This window comes from Myotis lucifugus, unplaced genomic scaffold, assembly GCF_000147115.1.
Source record: "Myotis lucifugus unplaced genomic scaffold, Myoluc2.0 scaffold_169, whole genome shotgun sequence".
Lineage (NCBI taxonomy): Eukaryota > Metazoa > Chordata > Mammalia > Chiroptera > Vespertilionidae > Myotis > Myotis lucifugus.
In genome coordinates this window covers 790,837-814,756 of record NW_005871217.1, presented here as the reverse complement: position 1 = coordinate 814,756, position 23,920 = coordinate 790,837, and the positions used below count along the sequence as shown (strand labels likewise).

The following is a 23,920-nucleotide window of genomic DNA, read 5'->3' as shown; positions in this document are numbered from 1 at the left end:
TAAACTTAGAATTTAATTCCTGTACTTCACGGGGTACAACAAAATTAAAATAACTCGTTTTCTGCCTATCTCTGGCCGTACGGAGGAGGGTGGTAGGTATCTAAGAAAACTAACATTGCTTGGCTTCGGAGGTTATATGCCTTCTCTTGAGGATGTGCTCCTAGTCGTCGGTAGGCTCTGTTAGAAGTGGAAAGGCCTTAGAGGAAATTCACGAGCTATTCACAGATTTAAGGTTTTCATGATCTGAAGATTCATGAAAAGGCATCTTCCCTTGCCCGGCAGCCTAATTCCCTCTGTAACTTTCTAAAATCCTTGATTTCTGGTTCTCAAACTCCGGGACATACTTTTCTTTGTTATGTGGAAGGAGCCACAACATGAGTAACAAAGAAACAGAATTTCCGGAGGATGAGGCCCAGAAATCAGGATTTTAAAAAGATTCCCAGGTAATTCTAATGTGCAGCCAAGGTTGAGAACCACTGCCTTAAAGTATGGTCCCTGGACCAACAGCATCTGCATCACCTGGAAGCTTGTTAGAAATGCACATGTACGGGCCCCACTCCAGACCTACTGAGTCAGGATCTCTGGGGATGAGGCCCACGAATCTAGCTTAACAAGCTCTCCAAGTGTTTCCAATGTCTCCTAATATTTGAGAAACGCTGGTGTAGTTAGGCAATGGTGGCTGGGACCAGAGCCAGTGGTGATTGGATTTTGAATCTCTGTTGATTATAGGATTTGCTGATGGATTGGAATGGGGCTGTGAAAGAAAGGACTCAAGGATACTCCATTTTGAGGGGTTTTGGTATATAGCAGTGGTTCTCAACCTTCTGGCCCTTTAAATACAGTTCCTCATGTTGTGACCCAACCATAAAATTATTTTTGTTGCTACTTCATAACTGTAATGTTGCTACTGTTATGAATCGTAATGTAAATATCTGATATGCAGGATGGTCTTAGGCGACCCCTGTGAAAGGGTCGTTCGACTGCCAAAGGGGTCGAAACCCACAGGTTGAAAACCGCTGCTATATAGGGAAACTGAGTAATGAGGCAGTGACTGAAGAGGTCACAAGAGGATTTTTTGTTTGGGTGGATTTTTTGAAGATAGAGATTACAACCTGTTTGTGTGCATGTGAGTGAGTGTGTTGTTGCATCCAGAATTTAGTGACACCTGTTGTTGGCAAATTTATGTGCCAGGGACTAGGTAGATAAAAAAACAAAAAAACAAAAAACTTCCATAGTGCACTAGATCTTGCTCAGTGTCCTTTGTACTCCTTCAAGTCCTGTGTGCCAGGAGGCAGGGGGGCCACTGGTGAGAATGGTGGGTGTCTCAGCTTCTAGGGATGGTCCATCCCTGTTTTTATAGATTGTGCTTGGCCTGGTTAAGGTTGTTGCAAAAAAAACACAGAAATTGACCTGTATTTTTCTGTTATCTTTTGAATAATGAAAAATGGTAAAATATACTCTTTTTCTTCTTTATTTGTGAATGAAGTTATTCTTTTTCCAGGGCACAGGTAGTGACAGGACCTGGCTCTTTGGCCACTCTCAGAGAGCAGAGGTTGAGCAGATAAGCCAGACAGGTTTCTGAGCAGCCTTGTTACCCCTCTAGCTTCTCCAATTCTCAGCTTCCAGTCAATTCCACACTCTTGGAAGAATTGAGTGCCCATTTTGTGTTCTCATAGTACTTGACTGTGTTAACAACCCCACACTACATTCTAGTTACATATTGATGTGATATAGTGGAGTCACACAGATCTGGATTTTTATCCTGCTCTGCTATTTACTAGTTTCTTGGGGTTTTTTTTTAATCCCCAAGGATATTTTTCCATTGATTTTTAGAGAGTGGAAGGGAAAGGGCGAGACAGAGAGAAACACTGATGTGAGAGAGACACATCGATTATTTTCTGTACACACTCTGACCTGGGCCAGAGATCAAGCTGGCAACTGAAGTACGTGTCCTTGACCGGAATAGAACCCAAGACCCTTCATTCTGTGGGCCAACACTCTATCCACTGAGCCAAACCGGCTAGGGTGGAAGGATAGTTATTTTGTTGTAACAGGAGGAAAGGATGGGTGCAGAGGTGGTGGATCTGGTGTGGGAAGTTGAGATATTTCCCATCTGATGACTTCATTTTGTCAAAGAAGTAGGAGGCAGAGTTATTTGCTGAGATAAACGAGAGATTTGAAATAGCCACGAATGGGCGAGAGAACTGAGCAGGGAAATATGGGAGGATTGTCAGGCAGCATAACCCAGATATTTTTTAATAGACTTTATTTTTTACAGTAGTTTTAGGTTCACAGCCAAATTAAGTGGAATTTACAGAGATTTCCCATGTGCCTCCTGTTCCCATGTACATAGCATCATCAGCATCCCCCACCAGAATGGTACATTTGTTATAATTGATGAACCTACATTAACACATCATAATCACCCAAAGCCCATAGTTTACATCAGCATTTACACTTGGTATACATCCTATGGGTTTGGACAAATACATAATGACATTTACCTACCACTGTAACATTTTATTATTATACTACAGGCCCAGTGCATGACATTTGTGCAGTGGGTGGAGGGGGAGTCCCTCAGCCCAGCCAGCGTCCTCTCGCAGTCTGGGGCGCGGGCCTAAGCTGGCAGTCGGACATCCTTAGCATGAGCCCGGCTTCTGGCTGAATGGTGCTCCCCCTGTGGGAGTGCACTGACCACCAAGGGGCAGCTCCTGCATTGAGTGTCTGCCCCCTGGTGGTCAGTGCGTGTCATAGTGACCAGTTCTTCCTCCATTTGGTCGATTTGCATATTAGCCTTTTATTATATAGGATAGAACGAGAGGCCCAGTGTACGAAATTCGTGCACTTGGATGGGGGGAGGTCCCTCAGCCTGCCCTGTGCCCTCTCACAGTCTGGGAGCCCCATGATCAATCGCCCCAAAGAGGTAGGCCCCGCCCACCTGGCTGGGGCTCCATGATGGATCACCCCCACAGAGGGAGGCTCTGCCCACCTGCTGCAGCCTGCTGGTCGGTGGCCTGGGCTTCCCTCTGCAGGGCGATCATGGGGTGATGGCTGGCCCCCGACCAATCGCATCACACTCACCTTGGCTGGCCTGGCACTAGTGGGTGTCATAGCTTGGTCATCTGGAGGGTCGTCTGGATGGTCATTCTGCTGTTTGGTTGATTTGCATATTATGCTTTTATTATTATAGATTATTATTATAGATTGTTTTACTGCCCTAAAAATTATCTATGCTCTACTACCTCTTCATCTCTTTCTCCCTCACTAACCCCTGACAACCACTGATCTCTGTCCCCATAGTTGGAATCATATGATATGTAGCCTTTTGGGATTGGCTTTTTCACTTAGTAATATGTGTTTAAGTTTCCTCCATGTCTTTTCATGGCTTGATGGCTCATTTCTTTTTAGCACCAAGTAATATTCAATTGTCTGAATGTACCTCAGTTTATGTGTCCATTCACCTATCAAAGGACATCTTGGTTGCTTCCAAATTTTAGCAATTGCGAATAAAGCTGATTATAAACATCTGTGTGCATGTTTTTGCATGGATGTAGTTTTCAGTTCCTTTGAGTAAATGCCAAGGAGCATGGTTGCTCTATTGTATGGTAAGAATCTGGTTAGTTTTGTAAGAAACTGCCAAGCTGTCTTCCAAAGTGGCTGTACCATTTTGCATTCCCACCTGCAAAGAATGAGAGTTCCTGTTGCTACACCTCTCCTCCAGCATTTGGTGTTGTCAGTATTCTGGATTTTGGCTATTCTGATATGTATATAGTGATCTCTTGTTGTTTTAATTCGCATTTTTCTAATGACATACGATGTAGAGCACCTTTCCATATGCTTATTTGCCATCTGTTTATTTTCTTTGATGACATGTCTGTTCAGATCTTTTGAGCATTTAAAAAATATATGTTTTTATTGATTTCAGAGTGGAAGGGGGGAGAGAGAGAGAGAGAGAGAGAGAGAGAGAGAGAGAGAGAGAAAACGAACCTGCACAGCCCCCACTGGGGATCAAGCCCACAACCCGGGCATGTGCCATGACTGGGAATTGAACTGTGACCTCCTGGTTCATAGATAGACACTCAACCACTGAGCCACACACCAGGGCAATTACTGTAGTTTTAGAGTAAGTCTTAAAGTCAGGTAGCATCAGTCTTCCAACTTAATTCTCCTTCAATATTGTATTGGCCATTCTGTGACTCATATTTTGGACAATGACTTTATTGTGGCACCAGATCCATTGGGTGATTCTTCTCGAGCCATGCCCAGTGGGTCAGTGTTATGTAGTTTGATTGAGCCAGGGTTGGTATTTGCATATGGGGGTGATGGAGAGGCTGTGGGGCAAGTGAGTTGAGGATATCTATAAGAGAATGGTTGAAGTGAAGAAGGGTGAAGTCAAGAATCAGTGAATATTTTTTCACCCTTAAAAGTAGGATCAAAGGGATTTTGCAGGCAAAGAACAAGTGTAATGAATGAGAGCTGAATGGATATACTTGTGGTCAGAGAGTGTGATGTGTGAATTTCACATTTCATAGGTGGAGCAACTGCAAGTGTTGACTATAGGAGTTGGTAGCTGAAATGGAAGTGGAGGTAGCAGTCTCCAAAGATGAGAAGGTCAGAGAGCTAAGAGGCCAAGATATTGGGCCTCTACATTGAAAACAATGTCATGTGGAAAATTGGGAGGAGTTAGTTGAAGAGGAATCTGAGTAGGTTCTTCAGTGAAGAGGTAATGTTGGGGAGATGAGTAGCTGACAGTGAAGAGGAGTAGGAAGGGGTATGGTTAGATGATATGAAACTCAGGAATAGGAGATCGTACAAAAGGGTAGAGGAGAGATGATTCAAAGTCTCACTGGAGAATGAGGGGGATGTCTATCTCCAGCCCAGCCCTGAGTTATAAGGGTCTGGGAGAATATGCAACTTCTACCTGACAGGGCTCTACCAAAGTGTTTCTTCGACTCTTTAATTTCCAATCCATAATGGACCAGTCCTTTTTTTTTTTTTTAGACCAGTCCTTTTTTATTTATTTATTTATTTATTTTTTAATATATTTTATTGATTTTTTACAGAGAGGAGGGGAGAGGGATAGAGAGTTAGAAACATCGATGAGAGAGAAACACCGATCAGCTGCCTCCTGCACATCTCCTACTGGGGATGTGCCCACAACCCAGGTACATGCCCTTGACCGGAATCGAACGTGGGACCTTTCAGTCCGCAGGCCGGCGCTCTATCCACTGAGCCAAACCGGTTTCGGCAGGACCAGTCCTTTTTTAAATAAAATATGAATTGCTAGAAAAGTGGTCTGAATACAAAAGCTATACAAAAGAAAAGCCCCAATTTTTTATTATTAGATTCAACAGATGTAAAATTCCTCAGCCAAATTGCCATTAAAATTTTTGTGCTCTTTCTGTATTTATCACAGCATTAGTACATGGGCTATACTTTGAGTGGCACTGATATAGAGAAAATGGTGAGAAACTGCATTCAGTTAAACCAGAAAGGTGAAGAGAAGGGGTTTGTTGAAAGGGATGTGAATATAGAGGGATTTGTTTACCAAGAAATAGGATTTCTGGGGGTACAGTAGAAAAGTCGAGAAAGTTGATGAGCTGTGGATGTTTGGGGTAGAGAAAGCACATAGCTATGTGGTATGAAAAGTTCAGGAGAGAGATACTAGAGGGGTCCTTCTTGAGCAGTGTGCAAAGGTAACAGGGGTGTGAGACAGAAAGGATGTAGTCCAGGGAAATGAGTTAATGCTATAAGGTTTGGAGAATATATTTAAAGAAAGTTTAAGCAGGTTAAGGGTGAGGTCTAGGCTGGGTGGAAAAATATTAGCTATTACTTACTGACTACTTACTGTGTACCAGACTCTGTCCTCACTGTGCGAGGTACTTTGTATACATTATCTGAGTCCTTTTAAAAATCCTATCAACTTGATGGTGATATCCTCAGTTTATTGATATGCAGTAGGTTTATAGACATTAGGATTAGCACTTGAGAAAGTGATGGGGCCCTAGCCGGTTTGGCTCAGTTGATAGAGCGTCAGTCTGCGGATTGAGGGTCCCGGGTTTGATTCTGGCCAAGGGCACATGCGTGGGTTGCGGGCTTGATCCCCAGTAGGGGGCTTGCAGGGGGCGGCCAATCACTGATTCTCTCTCATCATTGATGTTTCTCTCTCTCCCTCTCCCTTCCTCTCTGAAATCAATAAAGAAATATACATATATATATATAGAAAGTGATGGGGTCCTGATCCCAGGAAGTCAGTTTATGAGCATGATCTTGGCTGAAATAGTTGGAGCTCTGCCCTATTCTTATTCTCCCTGCTGTGTGTGGCCGACTAAAAGATTTTAGGAGTTTGATCTTAGCTGGAGTTACTTGGAGGACTGCTGATGTCTTCTTTGGTGAAGAAGGGTTTAATTTTGTGAGATTTCTACCTCATATACATGCAAACTAAAATTTTCAAAATTAAATATTTTTTAGAAATTACAATATGAAATAAATAACATGTTCACTGTAGAAAATTAGAAAATACAGATAAGAGGAAAATGATTACCTGTAATCCTTCACTCAGAACCACCGTTGACAATAAAATACCCTTTTAATCTTTTGCATTTAATAAAGTGAAATGCTCAATAAAGTTTAAATTTTATTATATGTTGAAATGATAATATTTTGGATATATTGGTTAAATAAAATATTATTAAAATTTCACCTGTTTCTTTTAAAAAATATTTTTATTGATTTCAGAGAGGAAGGGAGAGGGAGAGAGAGATAGAAACATCAATGATGAGAGCGAATCATTGATCAGCTGCCTTCTGCACGCCCCCTACTGGGGATCAAGCCTGCAACCCGGGCATATGCCCTTGACCGGAATTGAACCCGGGATGCTTCAGTCCGCAGGCCAATGCTCTATCCACTGCGCCAAACCGGCTAGGGCTCACCTGTTTCTTTTTACCTTTTTCATGTGGCTACTAGAACATTTAAAATGACCTATTTGGCTCACATTATATTTCTATTGGACAACACTGCTCTAGAGTCTCTTTCTGCTTTGACCATTATGAGTCTTTTTTAAAATATATATATATATTGATATTTAGAGAGAGAGAAAGAAAGGGAGAGGGAGAGAGAGAAACATTGATGTGAGAGCAGAACATTGATTGGCTGCTTCCTGCACACCCCATACAAGGGATTGGGGATCCAGGCCTGACCAGGATCAAACCACCAACCTTTTGGTGCATGGGATGACACCCAACCAACTGAGCTGAACTGGCCAGAGCCATTCTGAGTCTTAATGAAGTTTTACTGTCTTCATTTTTTTAAAAATATATTTTATTGATTTTTTACAGAGAGGAAGAGAGAGAGATAGAGAGTTAGAAACATCGATGAGAGAGAAACATAGATCAGCTGCCTCTTGCACATCTTCCACTGGGGATGTGCCCGCAACCCAGGTACATGCCTTTGACCGGAATCGAACCCAGGACCTTTCAGTCCGCAGGCCGACACTCTATCCACTGAGCCAAACCGGTTTTGGCCTGTCTTCATTTTTAACTCTGTCATAATTGTTTTAGGCCAGTGTAGTCCACTAGAACTTTTTGCACTAATGAAAATGTTTGATAATCTGCCCAATATGGTAACCTCTAGCCACATGTGGCTATTTTTTTTTTACCAGAAATTGTTTTTTAATTGATTGGTTTCAGAGAGAAAGGAAGACAGAGAGAGAGAGAGAGAAACATCAATAATGAGGAGAATCATTGATCGGCTGCCTCCTGGGATCCAAGCCCGCAACCCAGGCATGTGCCCTTGACCGGAATCAAACCTGGAAGCTTTCAGTCTGAAGGCCAACGCTCTGTCTACTGAGCCAAACTGGCTAGGGCACATGTGGCTATTGTTCACTTGAATTATAGCTAGTGTGATGGAGGAACTGCTTTTAAAATTTTACTTAATTTGAATTAATTTAAATGTAAATAATCATGTGTACTGGACAGCACAGTTATAGGCCTTATAAAAAATAAAATTTCCATAAACCCTGGCTGATTTTGTCTTTTCTAGTTGTGTTGGTGTTGAAGAGGAGAAGGCTGCTGACATTGACCTCTACCACTGCCCCAACTGTGAGGTCTTACATGGGCCTTCCATTAGTAAGTAGATCTTGGGATTTCCAAGAGAACATGGGCCAGAGGAAAAACAAAGCAAAGGAAGCTTGGAAGGGAGATTGCCTTTTGTGGGTGCTTCAGATTCAGCTCCCTTGGGAAATAGCAGAGACTATATAGGCCAGGGGTCCTCAAACTTTTTAAACGGGGGGCCAGTTCACTGTCCCTCAGACCGTTGGAGGGCTGGACTATAGTTTTAAAAAAAACTATGAACAAATTCCTATGCACACTGCACATATCTTATTTTGAAGTAAAAAAACAAAACGGGAATAAATACAATATTTGTATTTGCATGTGGCCCGCGGGCCGTAGTTTGAGGACCCCTGATATAGGCCCTGCAGGACAGCAGCCGCCCCACGGAGAGGGCAGAGTGCAGAGCTTCACCTCCCTCCCTCCCTCCCTGGGGATTTCTCAGAAGAACACCTATTCTCACTAAGAACTTTCCTGAGTTTGTGAGGGCCTTGTTGACTCCTGGTGCTCCAAGGGGTTATTAGATTGGAAGAGAAGCAGGGTCTGCTGAGGCCTTTGCTCTTGGAAACATAGCTCACAGCCATTCTGATTCATGGTCTCATGTCTTTTTCTGGCTTAGTGAAAAAACGCCGTGTGTCTTCAAAAGGGCATGATGCACACAAGGGGAAGCCGGTGAAAACTGGAAGCCCTACATTCATTCGAGAGCTCCGCAGTCGGACCTTTGACAGGTGAGTACTTGTACCCCAAGAGCTGGTGAACTCTATGGCTCCGGGAAGCTGGGACCCTCTTCTTTCCAGCTTTCCCGCTGGCTGTCCCATTAGGTGCTTCCCCCACTTGGAGGTGTCTACAGGGCTCTGTGAGTTCCCTCTGGAGAGGGATCTTCTGTTTTAGTTGCTGAGAAACATTGCTAGTTTCATTTGATGTACACAGAGTACATTAAGGTCCACTTCTGGAAACTTTTGATAGATTGGGAGGCAGTTTTGCTCAAGTCAGGCGAGGATATTTACATGCACCCACAGATTGTGACAGCTAGGAGTCTTAAAGATCCAAAAGTTTAATTCTCATTGTAAAGATGAGGAATCTCTTTTAAAAAATAAAGAAAAATATGAGGGATCATGTCAGTCTTTTGCAATCAAAACAAAGTTTCCTTTAAAAAAATTAAGATGGGCTTATTAAAAATAAATTACATCAATTGTGCAAAAATAATGAGTTAAAGAAGTTAATGAATGAAGGTACTCTCTTTTACTTAGTTTTTAATTCATTGATCATTTTCAGCTTTCCTGTAACTAAAGTGTTGTTTAGAATGATAACTTTTTCTTTAACTTAATATTTTTTGTTTTGTTTATGTAAAGGCAGTGAGTCTCCTTTCTACTTCAGACCCTTCAGATCTCTTCTCCAAATTTAACCAATTTCTTGTGCATTCTTTCAGAAGTAGTTTTTTGCTTATACAAGAATGTGGTCCTGGCTGGTTGCTCAGTGGTTAGTTAGAGTTTCGGCCTGTGGATTGAGGGGTCAAGGGCATGTACCTTAGTTGCAGGTTCAATCCCTGGCTCCGGTCAGGGTGTGTGTGCAGGAGGCAACCAATTAATGTTTCTCTTATGTTGATGTTTCTCTCTCTCTCTCTTCTCCCCTCCTCCCTCCCTCCCACTCGCTCTAAAAATCTATGGGGGAAAAAAATCCTCGGGTGAGGATTAAATAAAACTGCATACTTAAAAAAAAGAATGTATGTGTTTGTATTAATTATTCTTTTAAAAAATTCAAATAGAAACACTCTATATTCTGCATCTTGCTTTTTTAAAAATTTACAGTCTTAACAATTTTAATTAGTTTTTTAAAAATATACTTTATTGATTTTTTACAGAGAGGAAGAGAGAGGGATAGAGAGTTAGAAACATCGATGAGAGAGAAACATTGATCAGCTGCTTCCTGCACACCTCCTACTGGGGATGTGCCCGCAACCAAGGTACATGCCCTTGACCTGAACCGAACCTGGGACCTTTCAGTCTGCAGGTTGACGCTCTATCCACTGAGCCAGACCAGTTAGGGCTGCATCTTGCTTTTTTAACCTAAAATTATATACCTTTAAAAATTCTTTTTATTGATTTTTAGAGAGAGGAAGGGAGAGTGGAAGAGGGAGAAACATCTATTAGTTGCCTCTCGAACACACTCTTACTGGAGATTGAACCTGCAACCTGGGTATGTGCCCTGACCAGGAATTAAACTCATAACCTTTGGTCCATGGAACGATTCTCCAACCAACTGAGCCACACCAGCCAGGCCTAAAATTATATATCTCGAAGATCAGTCCATATTAACACATGCACATGTATTTATTATTTTTCATGGATGTTTAGTGTTCCACTGTATGAATATATAATTTATTTAACCAATCCTCTATTGATGAACATTTAAATTGGTTCTAGTACTTTGCTGTTAGAAAAAAAACTGCAGTAAATGTCTTTATACTCAAGTTTTTGCATATGTGGATAAGTTTATTTATAGATTTATTACCTAAAAGTGAAATTGCTAGGTCAAAGAGTATGTGCTTTAAAAATTTTTACAAATATTGCCAAATTATTTGCAAAGTGTCTATATTTCACACCCCCACTAGACAGTGTGTGAAAGTATCTAATTCCCTGTATACTGGCCAGCACTGTTTACTATCAAACTTTTTTTTGCTTGCTTGCTTGCTTATTTATTTATTTATTTATTTAATTTTTGTTGATTTCAGAGAGGAAAGGAGAGGGAGAGAGAGAAACATCAGTGATGAGAGAAAATCATTGATTGGCTGCCTCCTGCATGCCCCCTACTGGGGATTGAGCCTACAACCTGGGCATGTTCCCTTCACCGGAATCAAACCTGGGACCCTTCAGTCTGCAGGCTGACACTCTATTCACTGAGCGAAACCGGCTAGGACTTTTTTGCTTTTCTGATAAGATAAAAAATGAAATGTTTCCACTTGATTTCTTTAATTATGAAGGAGACACATATATTTTTGTATGTTTATAAATCATCCTATTCCTTTCTGTTACTGCTTGCTTATGTTATTTGACAATTTTTCTGTTGGGTTGCTGCCTATTTCTTACTGATTTATAATAGCTTTCCTTGAAGAAAATTTTAATTTTTATGTAGTTAAATTTATTTTTACTATTTTTAGTAGGTGCTGTGCCTTGTCTCATGTTTTTTTGTACTACTCCATGTATTTATTTTTTCCAATTTAATCTTTGAATTGTCTAGAGTTATGTAAACAGTGCGGTAGACATTGAGCATAATATTTTTCCAGATGTTTGTCTCAACACAACTTACCAAATAGTCCCATCTTTTCTCCAGCATGATTTTTTTTAAAAAAAAAACCCTCCTGTTTTCTAGTTAACTAAGTATGTGTGTTGAGTAAGTGATTGTAAAAATTGTTCTTGTTTTTTGTTTGTATTTTCTCTTTATCTGCCAATATTTTAAATGGGATACTACTGCTCTGAGTTAGAATAAATTAGCTAAACTTGTCAGCTATGTCTTTTCTTCGTGGGCAGGCTGTTGATTGATGTCTTCCTTTGACATCCAGAGAATAGCACGCTATTGACAGGATATCCTGGGTTAAGCATTCCACCTCTGCCAGTGACCTGGCTTCTTACCTTGGATAGGTCCTTTCTTCCCTAGCACATGAAGTTTATGCCATTAGTTGCCAGCCTACCATAGATCCCCTCAGCAAGATCCCACCCCATAAGTGAGTGGTAGCATCTAGTGAGGCCCAGTGGCAGGGCCTCTGGGGCTCAGAGTTTCTCTCTTATGGCCCACAGCTCAGATGAAGTGATTCTGAAACCCACTGGAAGTCAGCTGACTGTGGAATTCCTGGAAGAGAATAGCTTCAGTGTGCCCATCCTAGTCTTGAAGAAGGATGGATTGGGGATGACCCTACCCTCACCATCATTCACTGTGAGGGACGTGGAACACTATGTTGGTAAGCAACACAGAACCATCTTAACTGTAATATTGTTCATTCTCATTAAGACCTGTGACCCCTCCAGTCTATCTTTTGCATTTCCTTTCTAATCATCTCGGGAATCTCAGGTGAAGTGCTTGCTCAGAGTCATTCTTTGGCAAAGCTAGAACCAAAATCCCGTCCTCCTTCTCCTTTTTCCTAACAGATCACAAAACCCCAGGCGGAGCCCCATTTTTTTTAACCTGGGCAGTACCAGAAATTGTAATGGTCTCTCTGTCCTTGCTTGAGATGAGAAAGCTTTTGATTTTTTGCCCTCACATGCCAATTTTCTTCTGAGCATGCGTCTTGGGGGAGAGGAAGAGAAAAAGTGAGGAAGCAGGGCCCAGGCAGGAGGATTGTACTGTGAGAGGCTGTGTGTCAGGTATTTCTGTTGCCCTAGCAGTCCTGGATCTAGCACATAGGAGAGTGTGAGGGATTCCTACACTCACCTCTCAGATATGCACATACAAATACAATGTCTGAGGAGAGAGGTTTTGAGTGCAGGCCATTCTAGGGACTGGTAAGAGGGTGAGAGACACTTCCCCAGTCTCTGAGACCACTTGGTACAGAACCCATCTCTTTACTCCAGGCTCTGACAAAGAGATTGATGTGATTGATGTGGCGCGCCAGGCCGACTGCAAGATGAAGCTCGGTGATTTTGTGAAATATTACTACAGTGGGAAGAGGGAGAAAGTTCTCAATGTCATTAGTTTGGAATTCTCTGATACCAGGTAGGAGGGACGGGGGTGAGTAAAAAGCCTGACAAATGCCTGGAACTTATATACTGAGTATATATTAGTGTTCCTTTCCCTTCCTCCTGGTGGTTACTTCCTTTGGGATGGGGAGCTGGTTTATACTTTTCTAAGTTTGATGCTCACATAACAACCAAATCGTATTTCTCCTTCACAGTTTCTAGCATTGGATAGATTATATAGTAGCTAATTTAATTAATTTTTATCTCCTTCAAGACCAGGACAGCTTTCTTAGACCTTCTGATATTTAGAATGTGGCATGGTCACTTGTTTAACTCCCAGGATAGGTCCTCTGTCCCTGGAAATAGACTTACTAAAATTACCCCCAAATAGTTTCTCTAAGGATAAGGTTTCTTAGATTTAAAAAAGAAGAAAAAAAAGCTTATGATCTTTAAATGATTTTGTCTGGACTCATATACTCAATAAATATATGTAGTCTTCTCTGTGCTCAAAACCATGGGAGATCCCGAAAATCATAACATATCCTTTTGCACTTAGAAAGAGTACTGTCTGATTGTTTACTTCTTTAACCTTTAATTTTGACATAATTATAGATTCACAGGCAGTTGTAAAAAATGTACAGGGGGGGTCCTGTGTATTTTGATCCAGTTTCCCTCAATGGCAACATCTTACAATAACTATAGTACAATATTGAAACCCTTGCTATTGGTTTTAACATACAAAGTTAACCTGAAGGTGTTTAAAAAAAAAACCTACGTTTGTTTATACCTCACTTCATTTTGAAAGACTATTTCAAGCAGCTTACAGAGATGCAAAGAGGGGGGAAAAGAGAAAATTGGAATAAAAGGAAAATAAAGGTGGGGAGATAAGATACATCTGGTGGGTCATCTGCCCACAAAATGCATGTATGAATGTCTGTATAGTTGATGGAGAAGGACTTTAGAGTTTTCACTGAATTCCCTGAAGTTCAGAACAAAGAAGGGAATGTAATAGTACAGGATTTGTGGTTTTCACATAGGATAAAAACAACCAGATGTTTGGGAGAAACACTTCTTTACCTGGAACTGAGCCCAGAGAGGTTTCTCTAATGGTTCCTCATAAAGAAGACACCATGAGATGGGGACAATACAATTAACTGTTATAAACCAAGGGCCAAGTGAGTGGTCTGGGGTGAGGGGGTATGAACATTTAGTAGAGGACATGATTGCCTTTGATTGAGGAAGGCTGTGGAGCTGGGCCTTGGAACTTCTAGAGCTGAGTGGAATGAGGATGCTGACCCGATTTACAGAAATAAGTGTCCTATGTACCCTTGGGGATTCTGTGGAGAGAACAACTTTGTCTTTATCTGACTCTCACTGGAACGGAGGGCATTTTATTCAGACTTCAACTTCAATTCCTAATCAGCTGACATCTGTTCTCCATCCCTTCCTTGCTAGGCTTTCTAACCTTGTGGAGACACCCAAGATTGTTCGGAAGCTCTCATGGGTAGAGAACTTGTGGCCCGAGGAGTGTATCTTTGAGAGGCCCAATGTGCAGAAGTACTGCCTCATGAGCGTGCGGGATAGCTATACAGACTTCCACATTGACTTTGGCGGCACCTCGGTCTGGTACCATGTGCTCAAGGTAGGAATGTGTACGGCTTCTGGAGGCAGTCAGGCCTTGGACCACTCTTTTTTTCAGGTGGCAGCACAAAACAGGCTGCTGAGGCCTTCCTGCCTCCCAGATTCTATTTGGGTGACATTTCCATGTAACTACTCTGCCAGGATTGGGTACTTAGTGAGTATGCCATGTAAACTGTCTCTACTTCACAGTTGGTGCTTAACATTTTTTTCAATAATAGCAGATGCCTAAAATTTTTTCCAACTATTATCTTCTTAATTGAACCAATATATACTACCACTGTTGCAGATGTCCCTATTTACTGCTGAAATTCCTGGTAACTTGAGAAACTTCGCTTCCCCCTAACTTTATTTAGGCATACTTTATCCTATCCTATATAATAAAGAGCTAATATGCTAATTAGACTGAACAGCAGAACGACCGTCTGGATGAGCTTCTGGACAAAGCTGGGGCTGTGAGGGCTGGCCGGGGCTGCGAGGGGCTGCGAGGGCCGAGCCCCTTGCACGAATATCATGCATCAGGCCTCTAGTATACCATAAAATTAATGTTTTAAGTGTATGGTATGATGAGTTTTGACACTTGTATATACAAGTAGTTGTATAACTTCCACCACCATCAAGACAGAGCATATATGAGTTTTGTTTTAATGTCAGCCTTCCTATAGATAATTTTCCTTTTAGTTGTTATAATTAGCATATAAATTGTTAATGACTACAAAGGATTTTTGAGGTCTAGAAAACACATTTCTTAAATAATTTTGATTGTTTTCCACCATTGTTCATACTATTTAGTTTTCTTTTCAGAAATGTCAAGGATAGAGCAGAAAACGGAAATGGCTCTTGTCCAGCTGATCACCAATCCTGAACTAATGGTTTCCATTGTTTTCTCATGACGAAATTATAGCATTTATTTATTTTAAAATATATTTTCATTGATTTTAGAGAGGAAGGGAGAGACAGAGAGAGATAAAAATATCAATGATGAGAGAGAATCATAGATCGTCTGCCTTCTCCCTCCCGTGCAGGATTGAGCCTGCAATCTGGGCATATGCCCTGACCAGGAATCAAACCATGACCTCTTGGTTCATGGGCCGATGCTCAACCTCAGAGCCACACTGGCTGGACTGGAGCATTTTTTTTCTTTTGATGTTTATTGTTGAAAGTATTACATAGGTCCTCCTTTCCCCCCCCATTAACCTCTTCCAGCCCTCTCCTGTCGGGATGGAGCATTTAAGTGAAGAGCTATCATGCAAATGTTACATTTAACTTTTTAATTTTTATTTATTTTATTTTTTAATGTATTTTTTTATTTCAGAGAAGAACGGAAAGGGAGAGATAGAAACATCAGTGATGAAAGAGTATCATTGATCGTTTGCCTCCTGTACACCCCCCACTAGGGATCGAGCCTGCAACCTGGGCATGTGCCCTGACCAGGAACCGAACTGCAACCTCCTGGTTCATAGGTCGATGCTCAACCACTGAGCCATGCCAGCCAGGCAAACTTTTTATTTTTAAATTTTTTTTATTGAAAAAATAAAAAAATAACAGGAAGAATTTCTTTTTTTTTAATATATTTTATTTTATTTTTTTAAAATATATTTTATTGATTTTTTACAGAGAAGAAGGGAGAGGGATAGAGAGCCAGAAACATCGATGAGAGAGATTGATCAGCTGCCTCCTGCACACCCCCCAATGGGGATGTGCCCGCAACCAAGGTACATGCCCTTGACCGGAATCGAACCTGGGACCCCTGAGTCCGCAGGCCAACGCTCTATCCACTGAGCCAAACCGGTTCGGCAGGAAGAATTTCTGTGTCCTTTATTCAGATTCTCCAAAAGTTACCATCTTATTACATTCTTTCTTTCTTTAAAGCAAACATAATAAAATGATTTTATATATAGATTTTTTTCTGAAACATTTGAGAGTAGTTGCAGACATGGTGTCCTTTTATCTCATAATAATTCAGTGTGTATTTCTTTTTTAAAAATATAATTTATTGATTTTTTACAGAGAGGAAGGGAGAGGGATAGAGAGTTACAAACATCGGATGAGAAACATCGATCAGCTGCCTCCTGCACATCTGGGATGTGCCTGCAACCAAGGTATATGCCCTTGACTAGAATCGAACCTGGGACCCTTCAGTCTGCAGGCCGACGCTCTATCCACTGAGCCAAACTGGTTAGGGCCAGTGTGTATTTCTTAAACACAAGGGCAATATATTATAGTTATCAAAATCAGGAAATTAATACTGATATAATACTATTATTAATCTACAGATCTGATTCAAATTTTTCTAATTGTATAATAGATAATTTTTAAAGACAATTTCTACTGTTGCTTTTCTTCATTGAAATTTATCATGAAATACTGGTTAAAGTAATAAAGCTGTGGGTTGGGATATTTTTGTGCTAGTGGGTTTTTGTGTCTTTTCTGCCAAATTATGTATCTGGTGATTATCCAGGCAAAATATAATTAGGAAATAAAATGTTCTTTTAGCAGATAATCACCTAACATAAAATCTTTCAGAAGTCCTTAGGCGATTACTGAACTTTTAAACTTTTATTAGCTTTGATTGTAGGTGTGAGAAGGAATACTCTCTGTAAATGGCATTTAAAGACAAATTCAATTTCTTCTCATTGGTAATGTGGCCTTAAATTCTCCTAGGGTTAGTAATATTGATCTTTTTATCCATAGAGGCCATTTTTCATTTGGCATTGCATGAAAAATAGGAGCCTTTGGTGTACATTTGTGCTAAGTTGAACAATTTTGTTTGAAATACCCTTTTAAAATTATTTTTGTCAATATCATAGAAGCTTAAAAGTGAAAAAGTACCTTTTGAAGTTTTCTAAATTCAAATAAAATGATCTTTGGATGGGTTTGGAAAAGAATTCTGACGTACTATGTGGTCTTAGAGCATGGGAGAGAGAATATCCTTTTGGAGAACCCCTTGAGGACTTTTCTGGAAACCCTTGATGTTTTTGGCATTTCAACCTCTTTTTGTTTCAGGGTGAGAAGATCTTCTACTTGATCCGCCCAACAAATGCCAACCTGACTCTCTTTGAGTGCTGGAGCAGCTCCTCTAACCAGGATGAGATGTTCTTTGGGGACCAGGTGGAAAAGTGCTACAAGTGTTCTGTGAAGCAAGGACAGACACTTTTCATTCCCACAGGTCTTTTCTGGGCCCCTCTGGGAGCATTTGAGGAGGGCAGGAAGAGGAGAGCTTGTGGCATCAGAGCCAGCCCCTTGCTATAATATGTTTATGTGATTATGTGGGATATCCCTTTAATATCAGCTGAAGGCTCAGAACTGGACATCAAGAAAATTCACATGGTGGCCAGTGAGCAGCATAGCCACTTGGGAAGGCTAATGGTGGGGAGGCCCAGGAGGAGGTTGATAGACTTCTTTGCACTGGGCTACTTGGTGATAGAGAGCAGAACTCTCAGCCCTATGACTCTAATGATGGAGACTGGGAGGCTGGCATTGCAGGCTATAAATCAGAATGATGTGGGGGAAAGGTGGGGCTTTTCTCCTAAACACATGCCTAAGCTTCACCCCTAGAATTACGAATTTGTAGGTCTTGAGTGGGATCTGAGTGTGTGTATTTTGAAAAAGTCCTCCCAGTTGTCTCAGTTTGGGAAAAGTTGACATCTTTACTATGTTGAGTCTCCCATTAACACAGTAAGTCTCTTCATTTAGATTTTCTTGATTTCTTAATTTCAGAATTAGTGTTATTATTTCCTCAAAACGTTTGGTAGAATTCTCAAGTCCAATTTCATGTGCCTAGGGATTTCTTTTGGGGGAAGTTTTTAATGAGCATTCAATTTTCTTGAACTTTATTAGGGTATTCAAATTATTTCATAATGGGTGAGTTGTGATAGTTTGTACTTCTAAGGAGAATTGGTCCATTTTTTCTAAGTTGTGAAATTTATGTGTGTAGAGTTGTTCATAGTATTTCCTTATTATCCATTTGATGTCTTCCAATTCTCTAGTGAAATCCTGTTTCATTCCTGATATTAGTTATTTGTGCCTTCTCTTTTCTTCTGTGTGAATATTGATGGAAGTTTATCAATTTTATTGAACTTTAAAAAACACTCATTTCATTGATTTTTCTCTGTTGTCTTTCTGTTTTCATTTTCACTGATTTCTGCTTTTATCTTTGTTTTTCTTCCTTCTGCTTGCTTTGGGTTTATTTTGCTTTCCCTTTTCCAGTCTTAAGGCAAGAGCTTAGGTAATCAATTTCAGACTTTCCCTGTTTTATATCTCTATATTAATTGATTTCAGAGAGGAAGGGAGAGGGAGAGATAGAAACATCAATGGTGAGAGAGAATCATTGATCAGCTGCCTCCTGCATGCCCCCTACTGGGGATTGAGCCTGCAACCCTGGCATGTGCCCTGACTGGGAATCAAACCGTGACCTCCTGGTTCATAGGTCAACACTCAACCACTGAGCCACGCTGGCTGAGCTGGATCATGTTTATTGATTTGTGGATATTATACCAACCTCACATCCTACTGGATCATGGTGTGCAATCTTTTTTTATGTATTGCTGGATCCGGTTTACTAATATTTTGTTGAGGATTTTAGCATCTATGTTCATAAGGTATATTGGCTTATAATTTTCTTTCTTTGTAGTGTCTTTATCTGGTTTTGGCATTAGGATAATGCTGGTCTTGTAAAATGAGCTTGGGAGTCCTCCCTCCTCTTGAATTTTTTGGAATAGTTTGAGAAGGATAGGTTTTAGTTCTCTGGATGTTTGGGAAATTCACCTGTGAAGCCATTCAGTCCAGGACTTCTGTTTGTTGGGAGTTTTTTGATTACTGCTTCAATTTCACTAATTGTAATCTGTCAACTCAGGTTCTCTGATTCTTTCTGATTCAGTTTTGGAAGAGTGTATGTTTTTAGGAATTTATGCATTTCTTCCAGATTGTCCAATTTGTTGGCATATAGTTTTTCATAATATTTTGTTACAATCTTTATTTCTTTCATGTCAGTTGTTACTTCTCTTTCATTTCTGATTTTATTTATTTGGGTCCTCTCTCTTTTTTTCTTGGTGAGTCAGGTTAAAGGTTTGTCAATTGTGTTTATGTTTTCTAAGAACCAGCTCTTGGTTACATTGATCTTTTGTATTGTTGTTTTTTAAGACTGTTTCTTTTATTTCTGCTCTGATCTTTATTATTTCCTTCCTTACTCAGGTTGGGCTTTATTTATTGTACTTTTTCAAGTTCCTTTAAGTGTAAAGTTAAATTGTTTATTTGAGATTTTTGTTTCTTGAGATAGGCCTGTAATGCTATGAATTTCTTCTTAGGACTGCTTTCACAGTGTCCCATAGGTGGTTGTGTTCTCATTTTCATTTATTTCAAGATATCTTTTGATTCGTCTTGATCTCATTGTTACCTTATTCATTGTTTAGTAACATGTTATTTAGCCTTCATGTCTTTGTGTGTGCTTTTCCATTTTTTTCTTGCGATTGATTTCTAGTTTCATACCATTATGATCAGAGAAGATGCTTGATATGATTTCAGTTTTCTTAAATTTATTGAGACTTGTTTTACATCCTAACATGTGGTCTGTCCTAGAAAATGTTCGATGTGCACTTTGAAAATAATGTATATTCTGCTTCTTTGGGGTGAAATGCTCTGAAGATGTCAGTTAAATCCATCTGATCTAGTGTGCCATTTAAGGTCCTCGTTTCTTTGTTGATTTTCTGTCCGGAATATCTATCCATCGATGTCAATGGGGCATTAAAATCCCCTACGATGACAGTATTACTGTTAGTCTCTCCCTTTATATCCATCAAGATTTGCTTTACATATTTAGGTGCTCCCATGTTGGGTAATTATTATAAATGTATTTGAAACCTCCTGTATGCTTTCAATTACATTCACATTTTTCCCTCTCAGAGCTAGCCATTGTCCTGAAATTGGTGATTATCATTCTTATGCATTTTGATCCTTTTATTATATAGGATGCCTCATTAAGCAATGTATGATAGTGTTTTACATGTCTTGAATGTTCTATTAATGGAATCATCATATTAGAGATAATATTCTTTTTAACCTGCTTTTCCCCCCCTGGACATTGTGATTGTGAGATCCATGTTGCATCAAGTAGCTGAAATTAATTTATTTTATTTGCTTTCTAGTGTTCTGTTGTATGAGTATATTGCAGTTTATTCATTCTTCTGTAGATGAACATTTCACTGATGAATTATGAGCAGGGGATGACATGGGCAGATTTGTATTTTAGATATATCACTTTGGGTTGGGTTCTGAAAGGTAGACTTCAGAGGTTGAGATTGGTGTAGAGCAGTGGCTTGCAAACACTTTGCACTCAGGACCCCTCTATACTCTTAAATATTATTGAGGACCCAAAAGAGCATTTGCTTTTTGGTTTATATTAATAATTTCTCATATTATAAATTAAAACAAAATGCAAAGATATATATTAATCCATTCAGAGATAATAGTAATAAGCTCATTACACAATGTTTATGAAAAATAACTATTTTCAAACCAAAACAAAATTTAGTGAGAAGATTGATATTTACATTTCACAAATATTTTTAATGTTTGGGCTAATAGAAAACAATTGGATCCTCAAATCTGCTTCTGCATGTGGTGATATCATGTCATATACCCTTTGGAAAAATTCCATTGTATACTCGTGAGAGAATGAGGATGAAGTGAAAAAGACAAATCACATCTCAGTATTATCATGAGCATAGTTTTAATCTTGGATATGCTCTGAAAAAGTTCCAGGGATCCCCTAGCGTTTACTGGACCACAACTTAAAAACTGCTGAAGTAGAGGAGCCAGTTTCGAGGCTGTTGTAAGTAGCCTAGTTGCGAGATAATGAGGGTTCTGACCACAACATTGGTAGGATGTGTGGATGTATGGATGTGTGGATGGAGAAGGGGAGGTGAATATGAGAGAGATTTAAGGAGAAAAATCAGAAGTTTTTCAGAAGGTGGTATAGTGTTAAGCGCAAGGAGAATAGATTTCCAACTTAGGTGCATGCTTCACAACCAACCTGTGAAGTGGACATTTAGCTAGAAATGGCAGAATTTTAATCCAGATCTGTCCAAAACAAGAACTCTTTGTTTTGTCTAGAGCAGAGTTAGAAGTGGTAGTCATGGCAAGGAGGTGATTCCCTTCTCAGAGATAAGAGAGAGGATGGGTGAGGCAACCAAGAGATTTTGAAGAGGAGAGGAGGGAAGTAGGAGTTTATTAACTCCATAGATTGTTCCAGTTCAGGGTTATAATGATGGCAGACTTTGCCAGGATGTGTATTGGGAGAATGGAGGAACCTAAAATGCTCAGAACCAGAGGAACTTAGAATGTTGAGTCACTGCCAAGCTTTCTGCTATAAGGAGTTGTGTTTGAGCTGAGTGGGGAGTGGAGATGTCTTCCAGCTCTGATTTTGCCATATTGCACTGCAGGATGGATCCATGCTGTGCTGACCCCTGTGGACTGCCTTGCCTTCGGAGGAAACTTCTTACACAGCCTTAACATCGAAATGCAGCTCAAGTGAGTCCTGAGGCTGTGGTGATCCCAAGTTGGCGAGTCTCAATTGCTAGAGTCTTTGCGTTCTCCTGTATAGTGAGGAGTGCAGCATCCAAGGAGGCAAGATGATCAGAAAGAAATGGATACTGGTTCCTCTTGCTCTACAGTCTGAGGATGAATACCCCTTCCTCACTTTGTAGTTATGTGACTTTGGGCAAGTCACATAACCTTTTTTTTAAATCCTCACCTAAGGATATATTTATTGATTTTTAGAGAAAGAGGGAGTGAAGGAGAGACACAGACAGGCAGACAGACACATTGATGTGAGAGAGAAACATCAATCAGTTGCCTCTTGCACACACCCTACTGGGGATGTGCCCGCAACCAAGGCACATGCCCTTGACCAGAATCGAACCCGGGACCCTTCAGTCCGCAGACCGACGCTCTATCCACTGAGCCAAACCGATTAAGGTCATCAATGTTTCTATTTCTCTCTCTTCCTCCCGAACATACCCTGACTGGGGATCGAACTTGCAACCTAGGTATGTGCCCTGACCAGGATCGAACCTGAAACCTTTTGGTATACAGGATAATGCTCCAACCAACTGAACCACCTGGCCAGGGCAAGTCACATAACATTTTAGCCCAAGTTTCCTAACCCATAAAATATAGTCTTACAGGGTAGTTTTGAGGATTAGAGATAATGGATATACAGCAGGGGTGGGGAACCTTTTTTGTGCCAAGGGCCATTTGGATATTTATAATATCATTCTTGGGCTATACAAAATTATCAACTTAAAAATTACCCTGCTACCCCAGCTGGCATGGCTCAATGGTTGACCATTGACCTATAAACTAGGAGGTCATGGTTTGATTCCCGGTCAGGGCACATGCCCGGGTTGTGGGCTCGACCCCCAATGTGGGGCATGCAGGAGGCAGCTGATCAATGATTCTCTTTCATCGATGTTTCTTTTCTTTTTAAAAAAAATATATTTTATTGATTTTTTACAGAGAGGAAGGGAGAGAGATAGAGAGTTAGAAACATTGATGAGAGAGAAACATCAATCAGTTGCCTCTTGCACACCCCCTACTGGGGATGTGCCCGCAATCAAGGTACATGCCCTTGACCTGAATCGAACCCTGGACCCTTCAGTCCGCAGACTGATGCTCTATCCACTGAGCCAAACCGGTTAGGACCATCGATGTTTCTATTTCTCTCTCTCCCTCTCCCTTCCTCTCTGAAATCAATAAAAATATATTCAAAAAAATTTTTTTAAATTAACATATTTGGTCAAACATTTAATTAACTCACTCTTAATGCCTTTGCAGGGCCAGACCAAATGATTTTATGGGCCTTATACAGCCCGTGGGCCTGACATTCCCCACCCAGGCCCACGGGCCGTATATATATGTCCTGGTATAAAGCATCCAGACAGTAGCTGATACATAGTAGATGCTCAGTAAACAGGATCCTTATCACTGTTGTGCCTGTTTTCCCCAGAGCCTATGAAATTGAAAAGCGGCTGAGCACTGCAGACCTCTTCAAGTTCCCCAACTTTGAAACCATCTGTTGGTATGTGGGGAAGCACATCCTGGACATCTTTCGAGGTATCAAGCCCTTTGCCAACTGTCCCTTTTATCTTAATCTCCTGAGCATGTGTGTGTGCCTATATGCATGTAACTATCACCTCAACTGAGATACAGTACTATTCCATCACCACAGAGATCTCCCTGGTGTTAGCCATGTGTAGTCTCACCCACTCTCTTCCCTGCACTAACCATAACTTCTGGAAATCGTTGTTCTGTTTTCCATCTCTATAATTTTGCATTATAGAATGTTATAAAACTGGATTCATACAGTATGTGATCTTTTGTGATTGGCTTTTTTACTAAGCATAATGTAGGGTAGAGCATAGATTTAAACATTTTTATTTAGCAAAGGTAGCTGAGAAAATTGGATAACAGTGAAATTATTCCTGTTTCCTACCAATTAAAGTA

At 40.4% G+C, this 23,920-nt stretch overlaps 1 protein-coding gene across 12 annotated transcripts in view; it reads left to right on the top strand.

The window, feature by feature from the left end:
• Positions 1 to 23,920, top strand: part of PHF8 (PHD finger protein 8) — a 78,442-nt gene that overhangs the window by 17,222 nt on the left and 37,300 nt on the right. For all 12 annotated transcript variants that reach the window (XR_002831049.1, XR_002831051.1, XR_002831053.1 and 9 more), the window contains exons 3-10: positions 8,044 to 8,129; positions 8,731 to 8,839; positions 11,906 to 12,066; positions 12,677 to 12,818; positions 14,237 to 14,423; positions 17,426 to 17,588; positions 21,859 to 21,946; positions 23,424 to 23,530. Coding sequence is in view for 6 of the 12 variants with exons in the window: in XM_023759991.1 (XP_023615759.1) it covers positions 8,044 to 8,129; positions 8,731 to 8,839; positions 11,906 to 12,066; positions 12,677 to 12,818; positions 14,237 to 14,423; positions 17,426 to 17,588; positions 21,859 to 21,946; positions 23,424 to 23,530 (1,043 nt within the window). In the remaining 6 variants the exon portion in view is untranslated. The remainder of the gene's footprint in view (positions 1 to 8,043; positions 8,130 to 8,730; positions 8,840 to 11,905; positions 12,067 to 12,676; positions 12,819 to 14,236; positions 14,424 to 17,425; positions 17,589 to 21,858; positions 21,947 to 23,423; positions 23,531 to 23,920) is intronic.